Raw genomic sequence first — 12428 nt, 5'->3', positions numbered from 1 at the left:
ATAAATGTTCAATTCTCTCCAGTCTTTAAGTGAAAAGACAGTTTGGATTAGATTATTATTACAATTTAAATATTTTTCCTGAAGAAAAGTCTATTTTTAAATATTATATTTGGATCTCAAGGATAGGCATATTTTAAGCTTTATAATTTTATATTGTCCTAGATGAAGTCTTACTACTGAAAGAAACTTCTGAATTAACGTAAGGATCTTATTTAGTCTAGAAACAATAGGAAAAAGTTTTCTTAACTGAGTCTAGTACTTAAATATTTTACTCTCAGCCATTTTTGGGTAAACTGTTTTGCCTTAAAAAGATTTAATGATTATTAGGAATTGCTTACATCCATCAAGATCTCTGAGAAAGGATGCTGTTTGGCTGAACCTGTGCTACAAAAACAAAAATGCTGTTGAAATGTGGAAGTCCCATGCAGTTAGAAAAACTTTCAGTGAAAAAGAAATTTTAATTTGTTTTATGTTAATAAAGTATATGTGCTTTCAACAAAACAGAGGGCAGCATTTATTTTACATACCCAGGTGTATAAATTAAATATCATATACTAAATATTTGCAAAACAGGAGTGCAATCTTAAGATGGGTATTAGGTTTCTTAATTGTGTCTTACTGCATATGAGTGCTGAAATTTCCTTTGACCTGTGATATTAGGTGGAATTCATATAAAATTGAGTTGGTGATACCAATATTTACATTACCCACAATATTTAGGAACTTAGCTAGTGGGTAGATAATGATATACTGAAATTATCTAAGTAAGCATTACTAGCGGTTTTTTTGTAACACCAAATTTAACTGATTACTTTCCCTGATTTGTGTAATATTTTCCACCAAATCTATTGGACTGAATTGATGTTGTTTTGGATTTATGTAATTCTAGTCTTTGTCTTGATTAAATCAAATGGGAAAACAGTCTCATTCCATGTGAATTAAGACTAAGCTTTTAACAAGTGAACACATCCTAAAAAAGTTAAGATGGGAGCAATTAAGCATTTAACACTCATCTCATAACTGACTTTTCTTCCTAATTTTTTCCATCAATGCTAACCTCATAGACTCTGAAATTGGGTTGGAGGGTGCCCTAAGCTTCATGGCTCAATATTGTCCCTTGCAACATTGAATTATATCCTTAGTGGAAGGGAAATAAAAAGGTATTTTGTTGTCGCAACTTCAGGGGCTAAAGTCATAATCCTTTGAAGTACCTTGCTTAATAGAAATTCTTTAACCGACGTTTCGTTATATGGTATAAATTAATTAATATAATTAATATTGCTTGTGAATGTGGGTTAAAAGAATAGAATTAACAGATCTGAGTTAAGAAATTGAAAATTTTTTGGTTTACATGTTTTATCAATTCTTGTGTATTTATTTTTAACAAATCTATACTTTTAGGTGGAGAACAAGGTCTTCAGTTCTTTCGACTGGCATCATGTGGTCAGGATTGCCAGATCAGAATGTGGGTTATTTCCTTTACCCATACCTTAGGTATGTATTCAACTAGTAGTTCTCTAAAATGATTTTTTGTGATTCAGGTAAAATTTATATTTTAATTAATCTTTTTAACTAAAGAACTCTGGATATCTAAAAGTGATTATAAAAATATATTTTAAGAACTTTTAGTCAAAGTAATACATATACATGATTTAGAAATTGTATGCACACTACTCATTATGACCTCACCACTACTACTACACACATTCCTGCTCACACATTCCTCCTTTTTCTGTTTTCAATTCTGTTGATGGTTTTCAGAGTTTCTCTAAATACTGTTTACACCACCACGTTTTTAATTAATTTATTTATTTTTTAACATCTTTGAGGTATAATTGCTTTATATTGTTGTGTTAGTTGCTGCTGTATAACAGAGTGAATCAGCTATACGTATATATATATCCCCATAACCCCTCCCTCTTGCATCTCCCTCCCACCCTCCCTATCCCACCCCTCTAGGTGGTCACAAGACACCCAGCTGATCTCCCTGTGCTATGCGGCTGCTTCCCACTAGCTATCTGTTTTACATTTGATAGTGTATATATGTCAATGCTACTCTCTCACTTCATCTCAGCTTGCCCTCCCCCCTCCCCATGTCCTCAAGTACATTCTCTATGTCTGTGTCTTTATTCCTGTCCTGCCCCTAGGTTCTTCAGAACCTTTTTTTTTTTTTTAGATTCCACATATATGTGTATTTGTTTTTCTCTTTCTGACTTACTTCACTCTGTATGACAGACTCTAGGTCCATCCACCTCTCTACAAATAACTCAATTTCGTTTCTTTATGTGTGAGTAATATTCCATTGTATACATGTGCCACATCTTCTTTATCCATTCATCTGTCAGTGGACACTTAGGTTGCTTCCATATAATGGCTATTGTAAATAGTGCTGCAGTGAATATTGTGGTACATGACTCTTTTTGAATTACGGTTTTCTCAGGGTATGTGCCCAGTAGTGGGATTGCTGGGTCGTATGGTAGTTCTATTTTTAGTTTTTTAAGGAACCTCCCTACTGTTCTCCATAGTGGCTGTATCGATTTACATTCCCACCAACAGTGCAAGAGGGTTCCCTTTTCTCCACACCCTCTTTAGCATTTACTGTTTGTAGATTTTTTGATGATGGCCATTCTGACTGGTGTGATGTGATACCTCATTGTAGTTTTGATTTGCATTTCTCTAATGATTAGTGATGTTGAGCATCCTTTCATGTGTTTGTTGGCAGTCTGTATATCTTCTTGGGAGAAATGTACTACCACATTTTAAATTTGTTCATTGTAGTTATTGTTTTTTGAGCATGTGTGGGTCTTTCCCCCATGCATTGTATTATTCTTTCAGGTGACTCTTCAGTCAGGAAACTTATGTCTTTCATTTTTGGTGTACAGTATTCATTTATTCTAATTCTTTCTTCTCTACTTCTTCTCTTTTTATAACTCCCATTAGTTGAGTGTTGGACCTCCTGACTTGATTCCCTATGTCTATTTTTCCCCCGCATTTATTTCTTTATCATTTTTTCTGTCTTAGGATAAAATTCCTTAGCTCTGTCTTTTACCCTTTTTTGATTTTTTAATCCCATCAATAATATTTTCATTTTCCAAATGCTTATCTTTTTTGTTTCTTTATCCTAGTGTCCTCCATGTAATGCAAGATCCTCTCTAAACTCTCAGGATACCAATTAGAGGCTTTTTGTTTTGGCTTTAAGTTCCCTTCTGTTTCCTGATGAACTTTGTTTGCTCTTGGGCCCTTTTTTGTTTACCCTGATCTTTCTCTTTCATATGATTACCTTCTTCAAATGCCTGATGATCCTTAGTACTCCATTTACTTTCAAGAATTAAACAAGAAGTTTAAAAGCTCTGTGCACATGGTGGTTGTTTGTATTTGCTGGCTCCCCTTTAGGATAAGAAGGTGGGCTATTGGCCCTTATTGGGGAAGGGTTGGAGAATTAGAGAATGTGGGTGTCTGTGTTGCCCTGGAGCTGCCATCGCGCTCCCCAGGCAGTCATTGTTTTCCTTCTTCCTGGGGAGAAGCATCTAGCTTTCATGCAGCATACTATGGGTGGGGTCAGGGAGGGATGGGAGGTAGATATTGTTTTATAAACAGACTTATAGTTAATTTTTCTGTTTTCAGGTCTGTATCTGTATCTCTGACTTTCTTTTTTCTTGTCTGTTAATAGTTGTCTTTTGGGGTTTTCTGCTAATAGTCCTAAGTCTTTTGGGGTTTTCTAGGGAAGATTAGCTTACTTCTTTGCTGTAGCCCCCTCATTTTACACCCCAAGCTGTTACTTCTGTATACTATCTCGTCAATTAATTTGCATCTGCCATTCCAAAATTGGTTTCAGTTTCTCATTTCCTGATGCCCCCTTCCCCTTTTCTTCATTGATGTGAATTTATATCTTTATTAATTCCTTCATTATCATTTTAATGGGAACTCTTTAATTATATGGTAAGTTGGCCATCTTGCTTCAGATGCCCAAAAATATTCTTATTTTATTATTTGTTACCTAATAAGCTTTAGCTAAATCATGGGATATATTTCATTGTTTATAAAATTATTGCTAGAGATAAACAAAGCTGAACACTAGTTAAAGCGGTAAGGAAGGATTTTAATATACTATTGCAATAGATTTTAATCAGTGATATACTATTGCAAGCATCCAGCATGAACTGAGCTCAACTTCAGTTTATACAGAGGTGACTGTGTATTTTAAAGGGAGAATGTGGGAATAAAGCAGGGATAAATGGGGGCTCCGTAGCATCCAGGAAGTGAAAAAATTACAAAAAGCAAGAAGTGAGGAATTGGTCCATGTGAAACCCATGTGGGTTTGTAACTGGCACTTATGGAAGTTAGGCTCCTCCCCTCTCACAGAGCCGGGGAGACAGGAGCTCTATCTCCAGGTGTTGGCTGGAACAAACGTAAATTTTTTGGGCAGCCCTGAGTTTTCCCGGGCAGGCACTTTATAACAGGGGTAGGGTCTTCCTAAGGATGCAACCTTGAACTCTTAGAAACTGTGTTAAAGTCTTTGTAGGCCAAGGTCAAGGCCTAGTCCAGAAGGCAGTTCAGAAGAGCCTGGATAGAGTTCAGTCAAGGAGAGAATCTTTGTCATTATGCTAGTGTATAGAGAAGGGTCTGCTATTAGGAAGTAATAAATACATTTCTTTTTGTGGAAATTTAGTTACTTTATTGCCTGTTAGGTTACATTCAGTAATTTTTTAATGTATTTGGTGACATGCTGGTAAGGATAAGAGTTCTGTTACTTCTCTGGTCTATCCTACCTCTTCCTTCTGTTATCAAGGTGAAATTCTTATAAGAAACCATAAATATAGTCATGTACGTGGATGTTCTAAATAAAACATATCTTTAATAATTCGAAAGCAAAGCTTTTCATACATTGTCTGGAAAATGTGTTTTTACACTGGCTCTTTAAAAAACATATATAACAGTATATAAACGTGCAGTTAAAGCCCTTCAATAAAGCATTTAGCATTATTTGCACCTAAGTTATTTTGTTTGGTTTTGGTTTTTGGGTTTTTTTGCGGTACGCGGGCCTCTCACTGCTGTGGCCTCTCCCGCTGCGGAGCGCAGGCTCAGCGGCCATGGCTCACGGGCCCAGCCGCTCCATGGCACGTGGGATCCTCCTAGACTGGGGCACGAACCTGTGTCCCCTGCATCGGCAGGCGGACCCCCAACCACTGCGCCACCAGGGAAGCCCCTACACCTAATTTTAATGCTTATTTGTAGAGAGGAATAGATAGACAAATGGATCTTATACTTGAGAATGTAACAAATTCTTAGGATCCTGTTGCAGGTTTATTAAATCTTCATTTAGTTTGCAACTTGTTAACATTTTTGCTTTGATTGATTGTGCCTACTTATTGATCTGTATATGCCTAAGTATTGATCAGTGCCTTGAATGCCTATATCTGCTCTCCCATATAAAAACATATTTTTTTTCTATTTTGAATAGAAATAAAATACTTAATAATAAAGTGAAATAAATATATATTTTCTATTTGTTGAAACTTTTACCTGCTCTAATGACCTTTTTGTTTAGTTAAATGCTTTCTATCTTAAAAGCCATTAACACTTCGAGAAAGTTCTTATTAGGTGTGAGAAAATTATAGATTTCACTTATTTCCTTGTCTTGCCAGGCCAACTTCTTTTTTTTTTTTGAATGTTGAGCCTTCTTTTAATTTATTTATTTTTATTTTTGGCCGTGTTGGGTCTTCATTTCTGTGCAAGGGCTTTCTCTAGTTGTGGCAAATGGGGGCCACTCTTCATCACGGTGCGCGGGCCTCTCACTGTCGTGGCTTCTCTTGTTGCAGAGCACAGGCTCCAGACGCGCAGGCTCAGTAGTTGTGGCTCACGGGCCTAGTTGCTCCGTGGCATGTGGGATCTTCCCACACCAGGGCTCAAACCCGTGTCCCCTGCGCTGGCAGGTAGATTCTCAACCGCTGCGCCACCAGGGAAGCCCCAGGCCAACTTCTTAGTGATTGTTTTTATATGTTGTCACTAAAATACATTGAATTTCCTAAGCTTACCTTTAAAAAAGTTATGATATTCCTTTACAGTAATTATAGAAAGCATAAAAAGAATTTTAATATACCATACTTGTAGGAGTTTTATAGGATATATTGGAATTATAAGACGTTAAATTACTATTATTTTTAATTTATGGAATCAGAAAATTTTTTTTTATATCAGATATTTAAAACTACAGGTATTTGATTCTTTCTAGGCGTTTGGGCAGTTGGTGTGTGTGTATTTTTTAAGATACCAAGATTGAAGTATAGTTTAAAATTTTATATATTTATATATTTAATAGAGTTTAAAAATTTTTAATTTAAAAATAATTTGATGATTATAACCCCCCCGTCTAGCCTTTGCTGACCCCACCATTTTCTTTACCCCTTACTGAACTTTTGAAACCACTTAATCACTTGAGTTGCATGACAATTTTTTTTTTCATTTTTGTGTCTTTTAGGCACTCAAAGATTTTATTGAACAAATAAGTGAAATAGTTTTTACTTAAAAATAAATTCTAAGCACAGTCAGCTTGCTAATTTTTCTCACCTTGTTGTTTGCAGGTTTTGAATTAAAATATAAAAGTACACTGAGTGGGCACTGTGCTCCTGTTCTGACTTGTGCTTTTTCTCACGATGGGCAGATGTTAGTTTCAGGGTAAGTTATTTAGTTTAATTTCCTTAAACCATTTTGGTATGAAATAGAGTAGACTTACAGAAAAGTACATAAAACATAAGAGAATAGGTTGATAAATCATTGTGATGCAAACTTGTAACCACTGCTCAGGTCAGGAAATAGACCATTGCTGGTTTTCCTCCAGAAGTCCTCCCCTTCCAAGTGTCCCTTTCTGGTGACAGTACCTCAGGTCATATGCAACATTGCTTTTTCCTTTTAAATTGATTTAAAACAAATCATACATTATGAATTATTTTGTGTCTGGCTTCCTTTACTCAACATTACGTTTGTTTTCCAAGTGGTTGAACAAATCTGATGTATATAATATGTGATAGGAATCCAGTTTCATTTCTTTCCATATGGATATCCAGTTGTCTCAGTACTGTAAGGTGAAAAGATAATCTTTTCTTTACCATTTTCACATGCCACCTTGTCAGAAATCACTGATCATATATGTGTGGGTCTTTTCTCAGCCTGTTATTCTGTTCTGTTTTTCTGTTTATCCTTTCTCTGATATCTTTCTGAGCCTTTATAATTTGGCTGTTCCTGGCTTTTGACACTTCCATGTAAATTTTAGAGTTAGCTTGTCAGATTGTCTCCAGTTCCTCCCTCTACCCACACAAACCTGTTTAGATTTTGACTGGGATTGTATTGAGTCTGATAAATTTGGGGAGAATTGACATCTTTACGATGTTGAGTCTCCAACCCATGAATATGGCATATATTTCCATTCATTTGTCTTTTGATTTCTCTCAGTATAATGTCTCTCAATAGAAGACAGTTTATTTGTCATCCTTGTGGAGGTCCTCCTCATCTTTTATTAGATTTATTCTAGGCACTTAATTTTTTTGTTGCTATTATAAAAGATGTGGCTAATATAGGGAAATATATATGGAAAGACTGGATTTATCTGTTAAGATTCTAATTTTGGATTTTTTATGTATAAAATCATATTGTCTTTTGTCTCTTCCTTTCTAATCCTTATACCTTTGATATCTCCTGTGCCTTACTGAACTGGCTAACACTACCAGGATAATGGAAATAGTGAAAATAGCCAACCTTGTCTGACTTAATTGCAGAGGGAACGCTTTCATTATTAAGTGTGATCACTGTAGATTTGGGGAGATAAGCTTTATTAACTCTTCTGTTCCTTCTATATAGTTTGTAAGAATTTTTTTTCATGAATTGGTGTTATAGTTTATCAGATGTTTTTTCATGCATCTTTTGAAATGAGCATATGCTTTTTCTTTTTTATTCTATAAGTGTCATAAATTATACTGATTTTTATAAATCTGCTTTACACATGTTAACTAATCTTTTGTTGGAATAAATACAACTTAGGCCACATTATTTTTGTGTATTGCTATAGAGAAGTCAGTTTTATTCTGACTGTTGCTTTTTTGGATATAATTCATATTTTTTTTAACTGGCTTCTCACACATTTTATTTTGAGTTTTCTGCACATTGATGTATCTAGTTTTGGGTTTCTTTTTATTTAGTTTGCTTGGAATTTACTGAACTTCTTAAAGATGTACAATGATATTTCATCAGTTTGGGGGGAAATTCTTATTTATCATCTCTTCCAATATTGCCTCTGTCCTTTTCTTTCTCTAATTCAGGGATTCCAATTAAATGCACATAAGACCTTCTTACTGTAAACTTTATGTCTTATTCTCTTTTTTTTTGAATTTTATTTAATTTATTTTTTTATACAGCAGGTTCTTATTATCTGTTTTATACATATTAGTGTATACATGTCAATCCCAATCTCCCAATTCATCCCACCACCACCCACCCTCCACCACCTTCCCCGCTTGGTGTTTATACGTTTGTTGTCTACATCTGTGTCTCTATTTCTAGTTCATCTGTACCATTTTTTCATCCGGTTCATCTGTAACATTTTTCTAGGTTCCACATATATGTGTTAATATACTATATTTGTTTTTCTCTTTCTGACTTACTTCACTCTGTATGACAGTCTCTAGAGCCGTCCACGTCTATACAAATAACCCAATTTCATTCCTTTTTATGGCTGAGTAATATTCCATTGTATATATGTACCACATTTTCTTTAATTCGTCTGTCGATGGGCATTTAAGTTGCTTCCATGACCTGGCTATTGTAAATAGTGCTGCAGTGAACACTGGGGTGCATGTGTCTTTTTGAATTATGGTTTTCTCTGAGTATATGCCCAGTAGTGGGATTGCTGGGTCATATAGTAGTTCTATTTTTAGTTTCTTAAGGAACCTCCATCCTGTTCTCCATAGTAGCTATATCAATTTACATTCCCACCAACAGTGCAAGAGGGTTCCCTTTTCTCCACACCCTCTTAAGCATTTGGTGTTCGTAGATATTCTGATGATACCCATTCTAACTGGTGTGAGGTGATAACCTCATTGTAGTTTTGATTTGCATTTCTCTAATAATTAGTGATTCTTTTTGTTTTTTTAATAGGAGTATAATTGCTTTACAATGTTCTGTTAGTTTCTGCTATACAGTGAAGTGAATCAGCTATATGTATACATATATCCCTTCCCTCTTGGACCTCCCCACCACCCCCTATCCCATCCACCTAGGTCATCACAAAGCACCAAGCTGAGCTCCCTGTGCCATACAGCAGCTTCCCACTAGCTATCTGTTTAACACATGGTAGTGTATTTATGTGAAACCTAATCTCCCAGTTCATCCAACTCTTCTGTTCCCCCTCTGTGTCCACATGTCCGTTCTCTATACCTACGTCTCTATTGTTGTCCTACAAATAAGTTCATCTGTACCATTTTTCTACATTCCACATATATATGCATTAATATACAATATTTGTTTTTCTCTTTCTGGCTTACTTCACTCTGTATGACAGTCTCTAGATCCATCCACATCTCTACAAATGACCCACTTTCATTCCTTCTTATGGCTGAGTAATATTCCATTGTATACATGTACCACATCTTCTTTATCCATTCATCTGTCTTTGGACATTTAGGTTGTTTCTATGTCCTGGCTGTTGTAAATAGTGCTGCAGTGAACATTGGAGTACGTGTCCTTTTGAATTATGGTTTTCTCAGGGTATATTCCCAGTAGTGGGATTGCTGGGTCATATGGTAATTCTATTTTTAGTTTTTTAACGAACCTCCATACTGTTCTCCACAGTGGCTGTATCAATTTACATTCTCGCCAACAGTGCAAGAGGGTTCCCTTTTCTCCACACCCTCTTTAGCATTCCTTGTTTGTAGACTTTTTGATGATGGCCATTCTGACCGGTGTAAGGTGGTACCTCACTGCAGTTTTGATTTGCATTTCTCTAATAATTAGTGATGTTGAGCAGCTTCTTGTCCATCTGTATGTCTTCTTTGGAGAAATGTCTATTTAGGTCTTCTGCCCATTTTTGGATTGGGTTGTTTTTTTAATATTGAGCTGCATGAGCTGTTCATATATTTTGGAGATTAATCCTTTGTCCACTGATTCATTTACAAATATTTTCTCCCATTCTGGGGGTTGTCTTTTCATCTCGTTTGTAGTTTCCTTTGCTTTGCAGAAGCTTTTAAGTTTCATTAGGTCCCATTTGTTTATTTTTGTTTTTATTTCCATTACTCTAGGAGGTGGATCAAAAAAGATCTTGCTGTGATTTATGTCAAAGAGTGTTCTTCCTATGTTTTCCTCTAAGACTTTTATAGTCTCTGGTCTTAAATTTAGGTCTCTAATCCATTTTGAGTTTATTTTTGTGTTTGGTATTAGGGAGTGTTCTAATTTCATTCTTTTACATGTAGCTGTCCAGTTTTCCCAGCACCACTTGTTGAAGAGACTGTCTTTTCTCCATTGTATATCCTTGCCTCCTTTGTCATAGATTAGTTGACCATATGTACGTGGGTTTATCTCTGGGCTTTCTATCCTGTTCCATTGATCTATATTTCTGTTTTTGTGCCAGTACCATAGTCTTCATTACTGTAACTTTGTAGTATAGTCTGAAGTCAGGGAGTCTGATTCCTCCAGCTCCGTTTTTTTCCCTCAAGACTGCTTTGGCTATTCGGGGTCTTTTGTGTCTCTATACAAATTTTAAGATTTTTTTGTTCTAGTTCTGTAAAAAAAAAAAAAAAAATGCCATTGGTAATTTGATAGAGATTGCATTGCATCTGTAGATTGCTTTGGGTAGTGTAGTCATTTTCACAGTGTTGGTTCTTCCAGTCCAAGAACATGGTATATCTCTCCATCTATCTGTATCACCTTTAATTTCTTTCATCAATGGCTTATAGTTTTCTGCATACAGTTCTTTTGTCTCCCTCGGTCGGTTTATTCCTAGGTATTTTATTCTTTTTGTTGCAGTGGTAAATGGGAGTATTTCCTTAATTTCTCTTTCAGATTTTTCATCATTAGTGTATAGGAATGCTGGAGATTTCTGTGCATTAATTTTGTATCCTGCAACTTTACCAAATTCATTAATTAGCTCTAGTAGTTCTCTGGTGGCATCTTCAGGATTCTCTATGTATAGTATCATGTCATCTGCAAAGAGTGACAGTTTTACTTTTTCTTTTTCTATTTGTATTCCTTTTATTTCTTTTTCTTCTCTGATAGTCCTGGCTAGGACTTCCAAAACTATGTTGAATAATAGTGGTGAGAGTGGACATCCTTGTCTTGTTCCTGATCTAAGAGGAAATGCTTTCAGTTTTTCACCATTGAGAATGATGTTTGCTGTGGGTTTGTCATATATGGCCTTAATTATATTGAGGTAGCTTCCCTCTGTGCCCACTTTCTGGAGAGTTTTTATCATAAATGGGTGTTGAATTTTATCAAAAGCTCTTCCTGCATCTCTTGAGATGATCATGGTTTTTATTCTTCAGTTTGTTAATATGGTGTATCACATTGATTGATTTGCTTATATTGAAGAATCCTTGCATTCCTGGGATAAACCCCACTTGATCCTGGTGTAGGATCCTTTTAATGTGCTGTTGGATTCTGTTTGCTATTATTTTGTTGAAGATTTTTGCATCTATATTCATCAGTGATACTGGTGTGTAATTTTCTGTTTTTGTAGTATCTTTGTCTGGTTTTGGTATCAGGGTGATGGTGGCCTCTCATTCTCATGATAGAATGAGTTTGGGAGTGTTCCTCCCTCTGCTATATTTTGGAGGAGTTTGAGAAGTATAGGTGTTAGCTCTTCTCTAAATGTTTGATAGAATTCGCCTGTGAAGCCATCTAATACTGGGCTTTTGTTTGTTGGAAGATTTTTAATCACAGTCTCAATTTCCGTGCTTGTGATTGGTCTTTTTATATTTTCTGTTTATTCCTGGCTCAGTCTCGGAAGGTTGTGCTTTCCTAAGAATTTCCCCATTTCTTCCAGGTTGTCCATTTTATTGTCATATAGTTGCTTGTAGTAATCTATCATGATCCTTTGTATTTCTGCAGTGTCAGTTGTTACTTCCCCTTTTTCATTTCTAATTGTTGATTTGAGTCTTCTCCCTTTTTTTCTTGATGAGTCTGGCTAATGGTTTATCAATTTTGTTTATCTTCTCAAAGAACCAGCTTTTAGTTTTATTGATCTTTGCTAGTGTTTCCTTCATTTCTTTTTCATTTATTTCTGATCTGATCTTTTTGATTTCTTTCCTTCTGCTAAATTTGGGATTTTTTTGTTCTTCTTTCTCTAATTGCTTTAGGTGTAAGGTTAGGGTATTTGAGATTTTTCTTATTTCTTGAGGTAGGATTGTATTGCTATAAACTTCCCTGTTAGAACTGCCTTTGCTGCA

The 12428-nt window shown here is 35.5% G+C and overlaps 1 protein-coding gene across 6 annotated transcripts in view; it reads left to right on the top strand.

Annotated features, from left to right (window-relative positions):
• WDSUB1 (WD repeat, sterile alpha motif and U-box domain containing 1) overlaps positions 1–12428 on the top strand; it is a 66695-nt gene that overhangs the window by 6889 nt on the left and 47378 nt on the right. For 5 of the 6 annotated variants that reach the window (XM_082631369.1, XM_082631365.1, XM_082631366.1 and 2 more), the window contains exons 4-5: positions 1402–1494; positions 6582–6675. In XM_082631369.1, coding sequence (XP_082487495.1) covers positions 1402–1494; positions 6582–6675 — 187 coding nt within the window. The remainder of the gene's footprint in view (positions 1–1401; positions 1495–6581; positions 6676–12428) is intronic. The other variant, XM_082631370.1, reaches the window with a different exon arrangement.

This window comes from Mesoplodon mirus (assembly GCF_964341445.2).
Source record: "Mesoplodon mirus genome assembly, chromosome: 8".
Taxonomy (NCBI): Eukaryota; Metazoa; Chordata; class Mammalia; order Artiodactyla; family Ziphiidae; genus Mesoplodon; species Mesoplodon mirus.
The sequence above is the reverse complement of the archived record's forward strand: the minus strand, read 5'-3'. Positions and strand labels throughout refer to the sequence as shown.